Below are 21,151 nucleotides of genomic sequence, written 5' to 3' on the forward strand. Positions count from 1 at the left end.
CTTACGCCTGGATGATTCACTAATGTTAAATACCTATCTATTTTGTCAGGCATTTGCCTAGAGTTTTGTACTAGAAATACATAGATATAAAAAATTACCTATATTCATCAGCTCAATCATGTTCTTATTTATTTCTTTTTTTACAGCTTTTAAGTATGTTTAGTTTTTACACATATTTTTTATGCCCTGTAATTTTTATGATGCTACATTTCTAGGTTTCTCTGTGTTGGACTGGCGTGGGTGTACCCCGCCTCTTGCCCAATGACCGCTGGAGATAGGCACCAGCTCCCCCATTTCCCTGCAAGGGAAATCTTCTATAGGCAACAGATGCTTCAAGTTTTAAAACTGGTAAATTATTCTGTCACATTATATAGTGGGTGTATCAAATTTCACTACTCTTGAACTTGCTGATTCTTTTATTGGGTGTAAAAATACATCAGTTTTCATGACAGACAGTTGCAGAACTTAATGTGGTCAATGTTTGCTGAAGACAAACACATTTTGAGTATTTCTGTGCTGTCATAAAAGTGTGCTACAAAAGCTGACAGAAAGTCTGAGTGTCCACTCGCAAAAAAAGCACTTATGGTTCTCACAAAAGGCCATTCACCAGTCAAACAGAGCATTTGTAGCTTTCTTGCTTTTTTCTAAGAAATTATGTGCAGAGAGAACAAGAAAATACACTTTCAACAGGAAAAAATGTTCTTAGTTTTACAATAAAACATTGCTAATAGAAACATTCAAGCATAGTGGTCACATGTTGAATCCTAATATCTTCATTCATTTACTTTTTCAACATTTGGTGTTGTCCAGTGAGCTACTGCATCATTACTTTTTTTTTTGCTTTTAAATCAGATAAAAGCTTTAATATTAATATTTAATCACATACTCTGCTACAAGGGAAAAAACTTAGATCCAGAGATGCACTTAATGATTGGCCAGAGATCGGAATTGAACCAGTTTTCTTTTCTTTAACTCTGGTGTTCAGCATTTCAAATACTGAAAATCAGATTTTCTTGTGTATTTAAATAAAACATGCCCTGTACTATTAAATGAAAACATCAAAACTAAGTACCAAGTATTTTGCTCTATAAAACATAATTCAACAGTCTGTGGTTCAACACACCTTTTTTAATTTTAATAAAAAAACAAATCATATTAAGTCTAGTCATATATTCTTTGATGCACAAATACCTCATGCAGGAATTGCTTCATTTTAAAAATTTTTTCACAACTATTACCTTGATCAAAAACACCTGCAGGGTATTATTTTTTATCTCTTCTCTGTGTTAAAGTGGGGAGTGGTGAGTCAGACCTAATAAAAACTACAAATTGAAAAGCTTGGCTGGTGCAACTCTAGTTTTATCGTGATGTTAGTTGTGGTTCATTGGGGAACAGATTGAAACAAGGGTCCCTAAAACTGCCCATTTCAACATTAACAACAAACTGAGCCGAAAAACCATTCGTTTGATTCCTTATTAATGGTAAAATACATCAATACACTCCATACCATTTAAAAATATATATGAATGGATCAAAACCTCTATACCTGTCTAGACATTTAGGACCAAGCTCCATGTAATAATAACATTCATAATGTCTATAGAGTGTTTCTTCTGTCCGACTCAGACTCTACATTTCAGTGTTTTATCCTTAATGGCACACTTACAGAAACACCAGGAGACCAGGGCCACTCAGAGGCACATTCATTCATAAACATGGATAATTACAACCAATACGAGGAGTTAGGGATTGTCCTTGAGGGTCAGACCAAGTCCCTGTCCTCGCTGAGTGGTCAGCTGGCGTCGCAGCTGTCCAACGTTGCTGTTAACCCAGGCTGAGCCAGCCAGTTCGGAATGTTGTTTGGGAGCATGGCAGTTGCTCAAAGGGCAATGAGGTATTAAGCATAGATTTGCAGAATCAAAATGTCCTCCCTCTCTCCCTCATAAGCTTCTGGTCTGTTTTACAAGCAAGACAAGCCATAAACACAGGAACGTACACACACACGGTCTTACGTAATGTTGGCAGCACGCTGCATCAACCTGTTTTGATGCAGCATACTTACTGTGCATGTTGACAGAAAGCATGCACTGCTCAGACACATGCATATTATTTTGGACAATAGTGGGGTTTAAACTCATAAACATCTACCTCATTTTAAGTATTTACTTTGTCATCTCATTGCTCTTCAAACAGCCAAAAAGCTCAGAGCATGTGGTGCTCCACAACAGTTTTCTGCAGCATATCAAAGCGTGTTTGAGCTCACATTCAACAAGGAAAGCGGTGCAGTGTTGTCAAAATAAGGAATAGAACCACTCTGAAATGTTCTCAAAGAGCCGTCAAAAGACAAGTAAGCTTGTGAATGAAAAATAAAAAAACAAGACAACAGCATATCTTTGCAGCAGACAAATTAAACAGCATTCAGTGTCTGCCTCTGCCTCTGCAGGGAGAACCAATTTGAAGTCTCCTGGAATGTCCTCAGGGTTGAAACTTGACAGACACGTGATCTTTTAAACCCAATAAACACCAAGCCTTAGAGACCATGGTGGATAGTCCAATGCTACCCTTGTCATTAGGGTTTGACAAAAAATCTAAACATTAAACTTTCAGATCTCTGTGGCCATACAGGACTCCTTAAATTGTGTTCCTTAGGAATCAAAAGCACGGTCTTCACATATTTCAAGAGCAGCTTTACTTGCACCACCAAACACTTCTACATTGGCATCAATCCAAGGAACCACGTTCCCAGGCATGTAGGCCGAACAGTTTGCCAAACCCATGATGTCCACAGGTCGTAGTACTCTGTCCCACATGTTGAACTGGCTCAGCTCACCAACAAAGGCTTGGGTTGCATCAAACCGCCCTCCCACGATGTCCTGTTGGAAGGCAAAACAATGTCTACTTTACATATTTTGTTAAGGAAATTAAATATTTTTCCAAATTGTAATCCAGTGACATTACTTAATTATTTGTCATTCTTTTCAAAGCATCCTGAGCACCACAACAACCCCTCCTGGCTCCCAAATAATTCTGCTTTGCCTGTATTAGGATGGATGATATTACATCAGGCACAGGGATTAGCCAGTTATTGGTCAACACTCTGGTAGACTAGCAACTTTTTAGAGATTTCAACATAGGTTCTGAAGCAGCCTTACAAGATCTGACATGGTTTGTGAAGCTAAATCTAATGGTGGCAATAACAGGGATGATCTTCAGAACCTTAACTGGTATGACTCTTTCCATCTGACTGATTTCTATGCATATTTTTCAAAAACTAATGACATATTCTGCTTTTTGTTTTACCTTAAACAGTAATATGATTTGCCAGCACTGACCCACTATGGTTTTATAATAACTTTGCTTGAAATGTTCACTGAAGATCTTTGCAAATGAAATCTATACATTGAAGTGTGACCTGGTTCTCTTTACAAACCTGTTTCATCTGTTTTATTGTCACAGTGTTCTCATAGGGGGGCTGCACGGTGGTGCAGTTGGTAGCACTGTTGGTAGTGCTGTTGCAGCAAGAAGGTCCTGGGTTCGACTCCCGGCCAGGGGTCTTTCTGCATGGAGTTTGCAAGTTCTACCTGTGCATGTGTGGGTTGTCTCTGGGTCCTCTGGCTTCCTCCCACAGTTTAAAAACATGACCGTTAAGTTAATTGGTCTCTCTAATTTGCCTTTAGGTATGAGTGGGTGTGTATATGGTTGCTTGTCCTGTGTGTCTCTTTATTCTTTTAACTTCAGCTTTTATTGTTTTAATATTTTCAAATGTTTTTAAGAAGTCCATTATAATATTTCTTCTACATATTATTATTACCTCCAACTCCATGGGTTTGATCTTCATCTTTCTTACATGGCCACTCTGCTCTCCCAAACTGTCCATGTTGACAGCCAGTAGCACACCCAAAATCCTCATTTAAATAGGGCGGTCTGCAATTTGCGTTTGCATCTGTTATCATTTGCGCAAACAATCTTAGTAGATCACCCACAACATGTCTACTAATTGAATATGCAGTAGTTGTTTTTGCATACACAATTAAGGGCCTCTTTTTTGGGATCTTAGTAAATCAGGTCCTTAATGTGTGACAAACTATATTTCAATTGAGTTGGATTGGTTTGACTGAAAAGTCTGCCTGGTAGCTTTAAAATGCCTTAGTGTTGAGCATCCTCTAATCTAGTGCAATCTGCAGAAATCTCAATTGTGTTTATGCCTAAAAAGACCTCATCACCCCATCAGTCTCTGAACTGGTGCTTCATGAGTTTACAGATCTCAGTATACTTCCTTCACGTGTTCGCTTGGATTTCCTTAAGGACATGCATGAAACTTTCATGAGTTAATCAGTGGCGGCTTGCCGTGACACTTCCCTTGGGTTTTCTGAGCAGGTTATAAGTAGATAAATGATGTTATACAAAGAAGGCCACAGTAGCATGAGAAGAGCCTCAGTACGTCCTCCCCTGTGCCCTCTGCTCTGTGCCTCTGACACTCAGGTTGGGGGAGAACACAAAGATGATCCTACTGATACAAAAACACACACACACACACACACACACACACACACACACACACACACACGTTCTTCATTGACTAAGTCATCAGGCTCACCTGTTCCTGTCCCAGGATGATCACCCCTCCAGGTTTAATTGGGTGCCAGGGGGCTAGGTTGTCTCCAGTGCCGAGCCGCTCGCCATGCTGATAAGCCTCCCAAAAGCCGTCTCTGGTCGTCCAGGTGATGCAGATGTGGTGCCAGCGACCATCGCTCACAGACAGAGGGAGCTGGGCCACCTTGGTGGAAGTTGAGAGCAGAGGAAAGATGACATAATTCACAGGCACAGGTCAAAAGAGAGAAGGTTATTTGAGGGGACAAGCAGGATGGGTCAGGAAAGTCATGAGTTAAAACGTGGTTTGTTAGAAACAAGGACAGCAATTAGAAGGGTTACAGCTTCAAAGAGACAGCTGCCTACAGAGACTTCTCTGAGCAAGAGAGATATTTAAAATTTAGATTACCTAGGTGACATCAAGGGATAGAACATCCTTCAAAGCAATCAGATCGCTAACAGCAAAACTCTGTGCTCTTATGGGTTTCTGCTTTGTTCATAGTTCAAAGAAAAACAACCAGTTATTTTACCAACCAATGACATCATTGTCCTTTGTGGATTCAGTGCTAAGCATGAGATCATGAGTGTGTACTGTAACTCATTAGCCTTTTTATTATGAGCCTAAAGGATATGGGCTGATTCACACTCGCACACCTCGCAGCAGATGTAGCTCTGGACGCAAAAAGACCTGAGAATATGGAAGTGATTGAAAATAAAATTCAAGTCACTTGCAAATACAAAGCCAAATGACCTCATTAGAGACACCAGATGATGTGCTTTCATTAGTGGAACTACAGGGAATACTCAAAGTGTTGCTATAAAGTGTTCATGGTTCAAGCCAACCAAAGCTGTTGGATATAAATCTAGAAAATAAACTATAGTCAAATATTCCTCATTATAGAAACATGATCGCAATGATGCATTCTACTCAAAGGACATAGTATGACTCACTCTTGTTTAGTTAAATTACAGCAAATTATTGCATATTGAAAATATAAAAGATGCAATTTTTAAGTCTTTATATAATAATAATAATGTTTTTATTTATAGAATTAATTTTAATGAAAGCTTTTCAAAGCAGAAAACACTAACAATTACACCTTTGCCTCAGGCTAACATTGAGAAATTGCTCTAAAAAATGAAAATGTTGGCACCTACATTTTAATGCTTTTTGTACCAGAGAAGCTGTAATCATTTCTCTGTTATGTAGGACTTTGAATTTTGTCTGACTTCTGTGTTCTGGTTCTTATGTTTTGAAGTGTTTCTATGTTCTGTTATTTAGCTCTCTGTGTTTCTTTTGTGCTAAACAGACTTGCCTGTTTCTTCTTCCACTAATTACCCTCATCAGTATTTATTCTCCTGGTTTAGTCTCTTTCATTCATCTTTTCTTTCATTATTTATGTCATTTTGTCCCTTTTTTCCCTCCAAACACCTCAGGGGTCACATCATGGTGATTTTGAAAATCATTTGGTAACCCCCCCCCATTTGGTGTCTCACAAACTCCCCCTGGGGGGATCCCGACCCCTTTATGGGAACCCCTGATCTAAATGACTGTTTTCACTGGAAACTGCAGGAAAAATAACTTTAGAATGTTATCTGCTGCATCCATATAAAAAAAGACAGTTGGAAATATTTGCAATTTTGGAAAAGGTTTGGACTTCCCTCAACAGAAAGCTCATTTCAAAAGTTATGATTCATAACTTTCTTGTTTTGGTCTAATTTTAAAATTAAATCTGTCAGAGATAATAGCGAATGGATAATGCAAACGTTACATTTTTTTTATTTCTTTAGAAGTTTGTTAATACGTAGCTCACCAGCCAATGCTTACGTAGTTAAATAACCTTCACACATTTTCGATTGGAATTACTTATTTGAATCCTAGATATCTTTGATCCACAACATCAAATTAGATGTAAAAGTGCACCTAAATGGTGTCAAATAATATAAACAAAATAATTAACGAAATTGCACATTAGAAAAGAAAGACGTTCGAGGGCCTACATCATAACAAAGAACTCAGGGTAATTCTAAACAGAAACCAATGAAAGACATACATTTTGTTAGATGGAGAAAAAAATGGCAGCTATGAGCTTGAGATTGCAACATTGCAACTTGGGCCAGCATCTACAGCTGACTGACAGTTTTACAGTAAACCAAAGAAAATGTTGCAGTGCCTCCATCATCCTGTCAGTATGGCAGCGCTGACTGATGCAAAATGTTTGTGGTTTGAAATCATGACTCTCTAAAACCAGAGCATATCCTTGAAGCCAGAAAACGACTGATGCCTACAGACACACATTCAGACATGGACACTCTATTCGGCCCCCTAGTAAAGATGTGAAAAGTTGCTTTTAAATAAATATATCTTTTATTGCAGTAACAATAAACGTGTAGATTGCTGGGACTCTAATTGGAATATTGTGTTTTAGTCAGATGAGACTCAAACTCAGTTTTTGGGCAACAAATAAGAGGTTTTGACCTCTTGGAAGACCAGCTCATGTCCACTGTGATTTATGGTGAAGCATGTTTGATGCTGTGGATCTTATATTCTTCTAAAGGCCCTGGGAACTTTTTTTGGGTTTATGGTATCATTGAATCTTTAAAATACCAGGCGTTTTAAATATAAAATCTGGTCCACCACAAAACCACAAATCTGTCATTATTGGGTATTTTGGCAGAATAATGATCCAAAAACACATGGCAAAATCAATACAGAAATTGTTCACCAGCCACAAAACACCAAATCCTGGGAAAACCTGTGCTGAGCTGAAGAGAAGAGGGCACCAACGACTTTGGATATTTTAGAGACATCGTGCTTTTGTTAAAAACAATTATTCATTAGCATCATAGTTTTCTCCTTTGAATAAATGTACTAAAATTTTAAGCTGGATTTTTCTAAGGCTATAATCTTGCTATAATTGACAATAAACATTTTTACTTAAATCTTTTCTGCTTTGTAAAACAAAGGATTGTAGCATCAGACTATACATGAAAATATGCCACGATACATCTGTGTTCATTCTGTGCAGGACTAGTGGAATACCATGAGCATATTTAACAATATGCTAGAGGTGACATTTGCAAACATCCACAATCTCCTTGCGCAAGGAGAAGCAAAAACTGGATGAAGAAGCTGATGTGTAACAAGTGCATACTAACATGTGAAAATATAACAAGACCATGTTGCACTTTTAAATACTGTTGAGCCAGCCTTCTGCTTCCTCTTTTTAATATTCAGCCAAAAAAACATGCAGGGTGCTTAAACAATGCACCCTGTTGGACCATGTTACCACTGTGAGTAAATTCAACACATGGATGTGCTGCTGCACATATGATCCTCATATGCAACAAACATATTCTAGTTTCTTTTATTTCCACTAGACTTTCCTGTTTTCCTTTTGATTTTTCACCATTTTCCCACGGGAACCTTCAATACACAGCAGCATCTTATCTGTATTTTACATTTTTTTGTCTCCATCAACCTCCAAAGCACTGCAGCTCTCAGTTTCTTAGCACTTTCTACTTTCTTCCAATCACACGCTTATCCCTTCCACCATCTCTCTCTGATCCAGCTGACGTGAACGCATGTATAATGCATAGTGAGGAGAAAACTGTGGGGAGACCTGCCTGTGCCAATAATACCAAGTGTAAATAAGAGCGTAGGGTAGGAACACCACCAGTTTGGGATAATTTTAACCAAGAAGCTGAGCGGCTGTGTCTGGGGTTTTCAACTGTGGCATCATGAATAAAACTGAATTAATTGGTGCAGTTTATATTACTGTAACAATGCAAGTACTTAACTGCAAATGCCAGAAATTATGCATGTCCTTTGTTCAACCATCTTGAGTGCAGTGCTAATTGAAATTGCACTGACTGTAAGCTTGGGGTAGGTGATAAAATCTGAATATAAGGCCATCAAATGAGCACACACAGCAGCCCTAATTCTCTAATGAATACAGTTATCTGTGGTTTGGAATGTGGGTCAGCCATATTAAATGTTTATATAGTACAAAATCTAATATTCAGAGTTAATGGTCAGTGATTCTCTGCACGGTGGCACAGTTGGTAGCACTGTTGCCTTGCAGCAAGAAGGTCCTGGGTTCGATTCCCATCCGGGGGTTTTTCTGCATTGAATTTGCATGTTCTCCCTGTGCATGCATGGGTTCTCACTGGGTGCTCCGGCTTCCTCCCACAGTCCAAAGACATGCCTGTTAGGATAATTGGTCTCTCTAAATTTCCCTTAGGTGTATGAATGAGTGTGTGCATGGTTGTGTGTTGCCCTGCGATGGATTGGCGACCTGTCCAGGTTGTACCCTGCCTCTCGCCCATAGACTGCTGGAGATAGGCACCAGCTTCCCCGCAACCCATTATGGAATAAGCGGTAGAAAATGACTGACTGAATGATTCTCTTCCCAACATGAACTCACATTAACCACCTGCTTGTTTCACATCACAAAGGCTCAAATGAGAGCAATAATTTATTCTTCATTAGTGTCATAACTGAACCAACTGTGTTGGCAGGCAAATGACACTAGATTTTTTATCTTTCTTTTTACCAGAAAATCAGCCAAATCAAAGCAAAAGCAGAACTCCTCCCCCTTTGCAAATGTATTAGAAAGTTAGAGACTAAGAGATTCCTTTCCTCCATGCCACAAGGAAACACCAAGAAGCTCAGCGTTGCATCTTGAACACTAATCTTATAAATATACTCATTAAATAACTTCTCTTCCTCTTGCTTTGGTTTAATATAAACTACTTTGAAAGTGAGTACTATGTAATTCATCATAAAAAGTTATTTTCAGCATATTTCGAATCTATTTGGGTTAGAGGTAGATTGTAAAAGAATATTTGTATCCCTGCTAAACCTTTAAGGATATTCTTAGTTAAACTGCTCAAAATTGAGATTATTCATAATGAGGAACATTTTTGTTCAGTGAAGTTAATGTTATCCGTGTCACAGACTGAACTAGAGATGTTTGCTCATGCTTTTACCTTCTCTGGTTTAGACTATTGTAATGGGCTTTTTTATTTGTTTTAACAATTTCTTGGCAGAACAGCACCCATAACTCCTGCTCTGGCTCCTTGTTCTCTATAGGATTAATTTCAAAATGTTGGTTTTAACCTTCAGGGAAATCCATGACCAGGCCCATAAATACAATCTGGACCTTTTGGAACCTCTATCTTTGTCTAGGACTCTGAGGTCTTCGCATCAAATGTAGTTGATGGTACCACAAACCTGTTTTTCGGGCTCCTGAACGCTCTCCCACGTACCCTACACTGTTCAGACTCCACAGACTCTTTAAGAAACAGCTGAAGACATTTTTATTCAGAAATGTGTTTACTTAATGTGTTTCTGTTTTACTTGCTTTGCCCTTGTGAAGCAATTTGTGATGCATATGTCTGTGAAAGGTGCAATAGAAATAACAATTGCATACTTATTTTTTTACTTATTTAACATTTATGATTTAATTTGCATCAACCCATGGCAGATACCCCCATAAAATAAACTACAAACTAACTGAACATCTGTTTCCTAGTGGTTAATGTGTAATTTCAGGACAAACTTTAAATATTCCACAAATGGTCCTTTGGGCTGAATACTGAGCCACACCACTGACACTGTTCTATAATCACTGATTGAAAAAGTGAAGACATCAAACAAACAGAGGTGCCCACTGATGCAGTACAGGAACAGAGGATGTAAATATAAGCCCAAAATTATTATTATCAAAGTAGTGTTTCAGTTCTACTCAACATGTTTCATGTGACTGGAAGTAATATTAACATTTTGGAGTCTCAACTTGAAACTGATTTGTAGAGGGAGTTAAAAATTAGGTAGGAGGTGGCAAGGAGACATTCCAGTAGTAAAGACCTGGAGTTCATCACCAAAGATTAATTGTTAAAACACTGATGGAAAGCAACTAATGGACGCATTTAATTGCTGTAATGCAAATAAAGATTACAATGATTTTGAGAAGGGTAAAAATAACATGTAATAAAAAAAATATAAATAAATAAAAATGTAAATAAAACTGAAAAATTATTTATGTATTCATTTATTACAATAATTAGTTTTTTTTTATTTTTATTGATACTACTTTAACATTGTTTAATTGTCTTTTGAAAGATACCTGTCTAATTTTCTGACAGAAACAAACGTCCTGGTTGAACAAAAGTCGTTTTAAATCTAAATCTGCCAGGGGTATGAACAATCCTGGGTTTTACTGCATATAGTGAAAGTGGAGAAGATAAAAATCAAGTTTCTATTTATAGACCTACCTTGTCATTGACCAGTAACTCGATAGGGTTGTTGCCCCATTCAATGAGGACTATCTCATTGGCCTGGCCGGGCACGCCATAAGAGAAAGGAGTTCCTATGCCTGGACTGGCGCTTGACTTAAGCCACATGCAAACAGTGAAGGCGTACATCTCTGGGAGGCTCTTCTTGATGCGTCCGTAAAGATAGTTGGTACGAAGAGGGAGGGACACCTTGAAGTCCTCTGGAGACTTAAAGGCATTATTACCTGTGGACAGATGAGAATTATACAATTGACCATAAACATTCTCTGCCTAATGCTAAAGACTGTAAAACATGACTGCAATCATCCAGTGAGGTTCTTTTAATAAAAATGTGTTTTTCTCTTTGTGGCCATGTCCACTTTTGTTTGTTCGGTATCCTTCTGATGTTGATGTTAATGTTAACAATAATCAATGTGAGATAGGGATTTAGTTGTTTTGATGTTACCTGGGATTCTTGTGTGACCTCAACCAGTTGAAGTTAGTTACAAAACCAGTGAACTTCATTAATTTATTTACTGAGGTCTCCACATAGGCACATTTTGATGGATCATGTTGTATTATATATTTTGAACAATATGGTATTTAAGCAGCTGAAAACTACTAATAGACTAAAATAAACTAAAACTAAAAGACTAAAGCCACAGTATACACAGAATAATATGGATAGTAATTATTTAGCAAGTAAAAAAGCTGCAAACACTGAGAATCAACAAATTCATCATGGTAATGTGCTTAGGTTAGAGTAGTCTAACTTCAGATTTCTGAACAATACAGTGAGACATAAACTAATCCTTCATCAAGTTGTTTTTCCCATGATTCCTCTCTGTATTGAACTGAGCATGTACAGCAAATTGCTTTTGCTATTTTCCCAACGCACGTTTCATCTTTAAGAACTATGTTATAAACCCACCACTTCGAAGACACAGATCAGTGCAAGTCTTTCAAAATACTGCATCAATCACACAGTGTATTTACATCCAAAGTACTCTTCAACTTAAGGTCATGAAATGACCTTCATGATTTTCTTTGTTCACAGCATTGTATGAATAATGTGGCCATGTTTTTGAGAAATAAGAGCGATTATCTGGATCACCACATGCAGGAAATTATTACCACGATTCTTTAGTGAATCATTAGTTTGGTTCACTGATATTAAAAAAAATTGTTTTGATTTGAGAGCAGAACTTAATTAACTTTTTTAAATAACACCACATAAACTAAGAAAAAATCTATATAAATCAGTGATAAAAAGCAATGGAGATGGGAAACACTAGAGCCACTGGGAAATGGTAAATAAATAAAAATTATTAATCACTATCTTATTTTTATTCCCTTAATCAAGATGTGATCTCAGTTATTTATATGTTTCTTCTTATTGATTTAGATTTTTGCAAACAGTGACATAAAGCATAAATTGCCATATCATCTGAGGTTGCATTGACATTTTTTTTAGATATATGTTTATTTTATATTATTTCCTGTTAGCTAAATTTAGAGATGGTTGATCCAATGAAAGTCATGAGTGTCCATCTGCAATGATGCTGACACTGTATTGGCATTTTAAAAGATTCAAGTTACTCCATAACACAGCATTAATAACCTATTAAATTTGATCTTTCAAGGGTACAAGCTCTTTCAATTACTCAGTAAAATAACTAGAATGCAGTTTGTAATTATAGCCTCAAAGATCAATGAACCCAAAGGCAGTTGCACTTTTTTAAATTTAGCAAGAGTACAAGTTGTATAAATCATTCCACACTGCAAAAAAATAAAAAATAAAATAAAATAAAAAATTCAAAGCATACTATGACCTATTATTATTATAACCTATAATCAAGTCTGCCCTCACAACAAAGTAAAAGAAAAAAAAAAATCCAAAATGTCATGTGTGTATAAACTGTGCCCATAATTCCCACCATGTAGCTTCTTTTAAAATACTGTTCTCCTGCAAGGTCAATTTCAGATGGAAAGTACATACATTGTCTAAGGCACATTTTAGAGCAAGTCCAGGTGGGAGAGGAAATTGAGTTACAAAGCCATTGCAGCAAAATACATTATCTTTCTATCTGACAAAACAACCAAACAAATCCCAGCCCCAAAACTAGTAGGAACTGTCTGACACTGACGTGTAGGAAACTGAACTAAATAAAACTGAAAAATTGGTTCTTCTATCAGAAGCTTTTGCATCAAGATAGGATATTGTACATGTGTTGCTTTATTGCAACTAAGACATTAACATCAGCTATGAAAAACTAACCTTCCTTCAGCCTCTGACTGATTCTGCTAAACCTTGACGAACCAACAGGAAAGTCCAGTGAGAGGTAAAATAGATTTCTTAAGCATTCCTTTTCTTTAGGTGGAGATATTTTCTCTTATTTTGGCGTCTACCATCAAAGAGCAACCCTGGAGGGTGGACGCTTCTTGAATATTTTTTACACTAATTAAGAACATCAGCACTGCTTTCCAGGCCTTATTTTATTTTTATTTTTTTACAGTGTCTTGTTCAGGCAACTCATTCAAACAGAATGGTGGGTCTAGTTATACCAGTGGCAGATTTGTTCTACAAAAGGGGAAAAAACAGCCCCCCGTTGCACATTAACTTTATTAAAATGTGACAGGATCAGGCAACAAATTGAACAGGCCACAGCAAATAAGAATAATAATAAATGAAAACATCTACAGCATCCACAGATATACCAGCAGCAATTTATATCATTTTAACAAATAAAAGATGTAAGGGTATAGTATGTAACTGTGTGATCGTGCCTGCTTCCATATATATAGGTTTAGAAATATCCTTTATTGTCCCACAGTGGGTAAATACAGGTTATGTGTGAGTGTGTACATATTTCTGCATGTAAGTGTACGGAGAAGTGGTGGACAAATTTGACCAATACTGCAAACGAGGGATGAGGAACGCCACCACCAGGGTCCAATCCTATGGTTGTATAACGACACATCGATGAAAGCCCTATTTTTAAGAGAAGCAGAATAGCTTTCTGAACAAACAGAATGTGTCGTGAAATCTTTACATCATTGAAACCTTATTCTGATATTGACTAATTGCTCCTAAATTAAGGAGGCCAAATTAATAATAAAAATCAAACTTTGGCATTACAATTGCACAATATTTCACAGCTCCAAATGCGTCACGCTTACTTTTCTCAAGCTCTGTGATCCTCTCCATGAGGGAGTTAAGAGCGCTCTCGGTGCGTTGGCGGTGGGCCGCAGTTTCATTGTAGAGTTGGCTCTTCTCCTCCTCCAGCTCAGTCACTTTCTGAAGGAGCTGGGTTTCCAGCGCCCCCAGACGCTGGCGCAGGAGCTCATGGAGCTCCTGTGGCAGGGGAGTCAGGGCCGAGGCTCCTCCAGCTGATGAGTTTGTGCTGGGGAGGCGCAGGCTTTGCTGCTGGGAGGCACACCACAGACAGAGATTAGAGACAGACATTAAATCCTGTTAGCCGTCAGTGCAGTAGATTGCTGATCGGATAGCTCTGGTATCTTTTTGGCAGCATTGTCTTTGATGCATCAATTTCTATATGAAGACAGCGTGTCCCTGTGGCAGAGTTGGATGGGCGACCCGCCAAACTCCCGTGGCTGTGTGCAGGGTATTAAAGGTAGACGTCACCCCGGGTTGACACTATGATGACAGATGGTTTAGTTTCAGTTTGGGCCTGGAATGCCCTGGAAGGTCAATTTAAAATACCACCCTGTTTTCAGACTGCAACACATACCATTCTGATTAGTTTTTCACAGAAAATGGAGCCATCTAAATGCCTGAATATAATGGCTTCTTGTGGAAAAATTTTTTTTTGTCCTGAATGCAGCTGTTGATGTATGTATGATGCCTTGCAAAAAAAAATTCATATCCCTTGAAATTTTTTTTATTTTGTCACATTGCAACCAGAAATATATTTTACTGTGACTTTATGTGACAGATCAACAAACAAAAGTGTATAATTACAGTGGAATAAAATGGTAGATGTTTCCAACGTTTTTTTTTTTTTACGAATTAACATCAGAGAAGTTTGGCATTCATTTGTACTAAGACCCTTTTGTACAGTTAAGATTTTGGCAGCACTGGGCCCCTAATATTCCCTCCCCACCGTGAAACATGGTGTTGGCTGTATCACACTGTGGGGATGCTTCTCTCTAGCAAGGACAAGGAAACCCGCTAGAGGTGATGAGAAATTGGATGGAACTAAATACAGAGCAATCCTGAAAGAGAACCCAGACTGAAGACTGCGATGAAGATTCACCTTCCAGTACGAGGATGACTCTAAGCATCCAGTCAGGGCTACAATGGAATAGTCTACTGTAGATCAAAGCAAATGCATGTTTTAGAATAGCCTAGTCAAAGTCTAGACCTAAATCCAGTTGGAAATTATGATAATTTGAGATAAGACTTAAACATCTGATTTTTAAAGACACTCTCCAGCTACTATGACTTATCTTGAGCCACTTTTTGTCTAACAAATGTCTATTTCCAGATGTGCAAAGCTTTTATAGACAGCCTAAGAAACTCGCAGATGTAATTGTAGACAAAGGTAGTTCTAAAAAATATTGACTGGTGGGGGCTAAACATAAATGCTTGCCACATAGTTCAATTGTTTAGTAGTAATACATTTGGAAGAGCACTGCTTCCCCCTCCTGAGGCGTCGGACGGTTTGCCAGAATCGCTTCGAGGCCAACCGGTAGTCCTTCTCCATGGCCTCACCGAACTCTTCCCAGGCCCGAGTTTTTGCCTCTGCCACAGCCCGGGCCGCAGCACGCTTGGCCTCACGGTACCCGTCAGCCGCCTCAGGAGTCCCACAAGCCAACCACAGCCGATAGGACTCCTTCTTCAGCTTAACAGCATCCCTTACTGCCGGTGTCCACCACCGGGTTCTGGGATTGCCGCCACGACAGGCACCGCAGACCTTACGGCCGCAGCTATGGGCAGCAGCATCGACAATAGATGCAGAGAACATGGTCCACTCTGAGTCTATGTCTCCAACATCCCCCGGGATCTGGTCGAAGCTCTCCCGGAGGTGGGAGTTGAATACATCCCTGGCTGAGGGCTCCGCCAGGCGTTCCCAGCAGACCCTCACTATGCACTGGGAACAGGTCCGACTTAGTGCCGGCAATGCGGACCAAACTCCTGCTCCGCTCGTACAGGGACCGGATGGCCCCTAATAAAGGGCCCCCGATTCCATACTCCTGGAGCACCCCCCACAGGGCATCACGAGGGACACAGTCGAATGCCTTCTCCAGGTCCACAAAACACATGTGAACCGGTTGGGCAAACTCCCATGAACCCTCGAGCACCCTGTAGAGGGTATAGAGCTGGTCCAGTGTTCCACGGCTGGGACGAAAACCACACTGTTCCTCCTGAAGCCGAGGTTCGACTATCGGTCGGACTCTCCTCTCCAATACCCTGGCGTAGGCCTTACCAGGGAGGCTGAGGAGTGTGATCCCCCTGTAGTTGGAACACACCCTCCGGTCCCCCTTCTTATAAAGGGGGACCACCACCCCAGTCTGCCAGTCCAGAGGCACTGTCCCCGACCGCCACGCAATGTTGAAGAGGCGTGTCAACCATGACAGCCCTACAACATCCAGAGACTTGAGGTACTCAGGGCGGATCTCATCCACCCCCGAAGCCTTGCCACCGCGGAGCTTTTTAACCACCTCGGTGACTTCAGCCTGGGTGATGAAAGAGTCCAACCCCGAGTCCCCAGCCTCTGTTTCCACCACGGAATGCGTGATGGCAGGATTGAGGAGATCCTCGAAGTACTCCTTCCACCGCCCGATAATGTCCTCAGTCGAGGTCAGCAGTCTCCCGCCCCCACTATAAACAGTGTTGGCAGAGCACTGCTTCCCCCTCCTGAGGCGTCGGACGGTTTGCCAGAATCGCTTCGAGGCCAACCGGTAGTCCTTCTCCATGGCCTCACCTGTGCATGTTGGACTCCGGCAGGGCTGCCCTTTGTCGCCGGTCCTGTTCATAACTTTTATGGACAGGATTTCTAGACGCAGCCAAGGGCCGGAGGGGGTCTGGTTTGGGGACCAGTGGATTTCGTCTCTTCTTTTTGCGGATGACGTGGTCCTGCTGGCCCCCTCTAGCCAAGACCTACAGCATGCGCTGTGGCGGTTCGCAGCCGAGTGTGAAGCGGCTGGGATGAGGATCAGCTCCTCCAAGTCCGAGGCCATGGTACTCGACCGGAAAAGGGTGGCTTGTCCTCTTCAGGTTGGAGGGGAGTTCCTGCCTCAAGTGGAGGAGTTTAAGTATCTCGGGGTCTTGTTCACGAGTGAGGGAAGAATGGAGCGGGAGATCGACAGACGGATCGGTGCAGCTGCCACAGTAATGGGGGCGCTGTGCCGGTCCGTTGTGGTGAAGAGAGAGCTGAGCCGAAAAGCAAAGCTCTCAATTTACTGGTCGGTCTACGTTCCTACCCTCACCTATGGCCATGAACTTTGGGTCATGACCGAAAGAACGAGATCACGGATACAAGCGGCTGAAATGAGCTTCCTCTGTAGGGTGGCCGGGCACTCCCTTAGAGATAGGGTGAGGAGCTCGGCCATCCGGGAGGGGCTCGGAGTAGAGCCGCTGCTCCTCCACATCGAGAGGAGCCAGTTGAGGTGGCTCGGGCATCTATACCGGATGCCTCCTGGACGCCTTCCTCGGGAGGTGTTCCAGGCACGTCCCACCGGGAGGAGGCCCAGGGGACGGCCCAGGACACGCTGGAGGGACTATGTCTCTCGGCTGGCCTGGGAACGCCTTGGGCTCCCCCTGGAGGGACTGGAGGAGGTGTCTGGAGAGAGGGATGTCTGGGCGTCTCTGCTGAGTCTGCTGCCCCCGCGACCCGGTCCTGGATAAGCGGAAGACGACGAACGAACGAACGAACATTTGGAAGATTGTGTAGAATAATCTCCCACTTTCAATGATTCATTGAAGTTTGTGGCCCTGATGTGACAAGATCTGAAAAGTTTCAGGGGTTTGAATAATTTAGCAAGTCACTGTCAGTTTGACGAATGAGAAACCTCCTGCTCCTTGTGGGCACATGCAACCAGCACATGATGGGTAATGATGATTAGGTTCAGCCAATCCAGACAGTTCATAATAAACATGTTTAAAATTCAGCAAAATATGCACACCCTGTTGTAGCATATCATTGGTTTGAGCAGGGTATTAGACTTTTAATAAATGAGAGAGGAAGAGAAGGGTTAAGGCAACAGACAGATGGATCAGCGATGCAGAATATTGTGCATGATGATACATTCAGAACACATGCAAGCCTTCTGCTTGTGTTTAAATACTACTCCAGGTCATCTCATTAGTGGCAGAGCATGATTTGTGGGCCTTCCGGATAAATTAATAAAGCGCAATACAAGTGAACAAAGTGCTGGTAGCACTGAAAAAGTCTCAGGTGTACAGCGACTAAAGCGATAAATGTTTAAATTGATTTGAAAATTTCATCGCTGTAGACCAGCTGAAAACTAGGGGAATTAATTTAATCATCTGCCATGAATAATTAGTCACATGACTGCAAATAAAAGAATTTGTGAATCCCACATAAGCAAAGCTCATTCATTATTCAAGAATGCATTGCAAACCCCTGCTCCGTGTGCAATATTTCACCTTTGACAATGTATTTGTTTCCATTTTAATAATTTCTCACTGATTAATTTTTTTGCAGTCAATGTCAATGATGTTACATGCATAAAACCTAACCTTTTGACCTCCTATTTTCTCTAAGAAGTCCCAGGCACCAGAGTAAGCTATAACTGGTCATTGAAGGACATGACTGGTTACATAAAGCAAAATAAGAAGGTATTTAGGACCTCCAGACCAACAGGGGGCCATGAAGAGCATCATATTTGTCACACAACTCAAGTTCAAATATCAAGTATTTTTTGTGTTAGTGGTATATAAGCAGTCATCATTTTTATTTTAATAGTCAAATTCCTATGGCTGATATTCATTGTAGTAGGACCGTAAAAATGTTTATTATGAAAAAATTGTTGAAATGCTTAGCATTTTAGTTGAAGACTAGCTGTTTCACACCGAGTAAACTTTTCAGTTGAAAGGTTAATTTATTTCAGTAATTTAATTCAAAAGGTGAAACTGACATAGATCACTTACACACAAAGATATACATTTGAAAGTTTATTTCTGTAAATTTTGATTAATTGCAGCACACAGCTAATAAAAATGTTCTTTCATTAAAAGTAATACATTAATTCATGCTATGGAGGGGATCAGCCTATGAGTCTGTTGAGGTGTCCAGGTGGCTTTGGGTTAGGTTCTGGTGCCATCTCAACAATACCCAATAGATTCTCCATGGGTTTAGGTTAGACTAGTTTACAATCAAACACAATGATACCCTTGTCATTAAAGCAGGTATTTTGTGAGCAATTCCCAAGTCCTACTGCAAAATGAAATCAGCATGTCCATAATGTTTGCTAGCAGGGGGAAGGTTGAAAGTTCTTTAAACACTTTGGTAGATGGCTGTGCTGACTTTGGACTTAATCAAACACAGTGGACCAACACCAACAGATGACGTGGCTCTCCAAATGATCACTAACTTTGTAAATGTTACGCTTGAGTTCAACCAAATTCGACTCTGTGCCTCTGAATTCTTACTCTGGACTCAGATACATGGTTTCCAAATGACATGTTAACTTACTTTAATCTGAAAAGAGGACTTTGGACCACAGAGCAACGATTGAGTTATTTTTCTCCTCAGCCCAGGCAAGACACTTGATGTTATCTCTGGTTCAGGAGTGGTTCAAGATGCCCTGAATATGTCGGTGTGTGGTTACTCTTGAATCAATGAATCCAGTCACAGTAACCATGATCCAAATTTATCCTTTCAGTGGGACTTACTCTACAACCATCTCAAGGATTTTCTACAATATTTTTTCCATTCACTAAACGTTCCATTAGTATGTCTAGATACTGCACTCTGGTATCCAGATTGGCAAGCAGCTTCTTTGCCAATTATCTTTTGTGCCTTACCTCTTTGTTAAGGGTGCTGACGTCTGTCTGATGGACAAATGTCAAGTCAGCAGTCTTTCATATGTTCATGTAGGCCACGATATGACCATGACGTGACATTTCTTTATAATAAAGTCCTTTAAAAAAAATATACAATATACAATTTTTTTGGAAAACCAATTGTTTGGGTTATCATTAGCTGTAAGCCATAATCAGCAAAATTACAGCTCAAAATATACCACTCTGTAATGATTCAGTATAAAATATGAGTTTCACTTTGTGGCATAAATGGTGGATTTTTGCTGTTGCATGTTAGTGCCATCTTACCTCTAAATTCTCCAGCCGACCCTTCAGGGTCTGCATGGTTTTGCCCAGTTGGTCTATAGTCTCAGTGGGGTCCCGGGGCAGGTCTCCCATTGTGTTCTTGCCGTACTCCTTGCGTCTGGAGCCCTGACCCCGGGACTTTCCCTGCGCCATATCATCGGCTGCCGCCTCGCAGCGCGCCAGCTTCGAGTTGAGCTCTTTTATGGTTCCCTGTTGGCTCACGATTGTCTCCATCTGCTGCAGAATAGTTTCCCGAAGCTGGATGATGGTGTTGCGTAGCTCGTCCTCCACGGGGCTGCTACTCTGAACGCGGTTCCCTGTGGGGCCATACCCGCAGCCGGGCTCTGCGCCCGGGGGGATGGCCTTACACACAAATCGGCTACTTGTTACATCTTGGCTTCTCACCGTGCGTCCGCTGACCAGGTATAAAAGTCCCAAAACTGAAGCCAGCATCCTGGATACAATGGGAATCATTAATCCCTTTATAAACAACAAAGCAAAATGTTTCACTTAAAATCGACTGTAATGATGTAATAAACTTTTTACAACAATTTTATGATTTTGATTAAAATAATTAGCACATCCAAAGTGAGAGGGGAAATACAAACTAAGTTTATGAAGCGATTTGGAGAAAAAATCCGCAGTGAAAACCCATAGTATTACTCGTCTATCAACCACATGGTTGGTCCGCTTTGAAATATACAGACAAAACAAATCTTTCAGCATTTAAAACTCGGATAAATCAGATTTTGATAAGTCTACTCCAGAGGAAAAAAATAGTTGAAGCCTGTTGATTTTTTATATCCAATAAAATCCTCACAGGGTCGCAGATAACTCAGCTGTGCCCATCTTTCCTCTCCGGTCCGCTGGATTGTCAGTGAGCGGTGCTGAAGAGACAGCGACGGCGCTCAGCAGATTATTATAGGGGAGGTGCGCACTGGCGCTTCCGTTCATCACTTTGTGCGC

General features: G+C 40.5%; 1 protein-coding gene across 2 annotated transcripts; it reads right to left on the bottom strand.

The window, feature by feature from the left end:
- Positions 1-950: 950 nt before the first annotated feature.
- On the bottom strand, positions 951-20,949 carry LOC124864378 (neuronal pentraxin-2-like). Of its 2 annotated transcripts, none has more exons than XM_047359152.1 (5): positions 20,189-20,949; positions 14,050-14,293; positions 10,870-11,114; positions 4,598-4,777; positions 951-2,873 (listed from the first exon to the last, which is right to left on the bottom strand). In XM_047359152.1, exons 1-5 carry the CDS (start codon positions 20,657-20,659, stop codon positions 2,646-2,648), a joined length of 1,368 nt encoding a protein of 455 aa, XP_047215108.1. In that variant the 5' UTR covers positions 20,660-20,949; the 3' UTR covers positions 951-2,645. The 2 variants fall into 2 exon arrangements, with proteins under 2 accessions (XP_047215108.1, XP_047215107.1); XM_047359151.1 differs by having other exon boundaries at positions 14,050-14,296; positions 20,189-20,948.
- Between the last annotated feature and the right edge of the window lie 202 nt (positions 20,950-21,151).

This window comes from Girardinichthys multiradiatus, chromosome Y (genome assembly GCF_021462225.1).
Source record: "Girardinichthys multiradiatus isolate DD_20200921_A chromosome Y, DD_fGirMul_XY1, whole genome shotgun sequence".
Taxonomy (NCBI): domain Eukaryota; kingdom Metazoa; phylum Chordata; class Actinopteri; order Cyprinodontiformes; family Goodeidae; genus Girardinichthys; species Girardinichthys multiradiatus.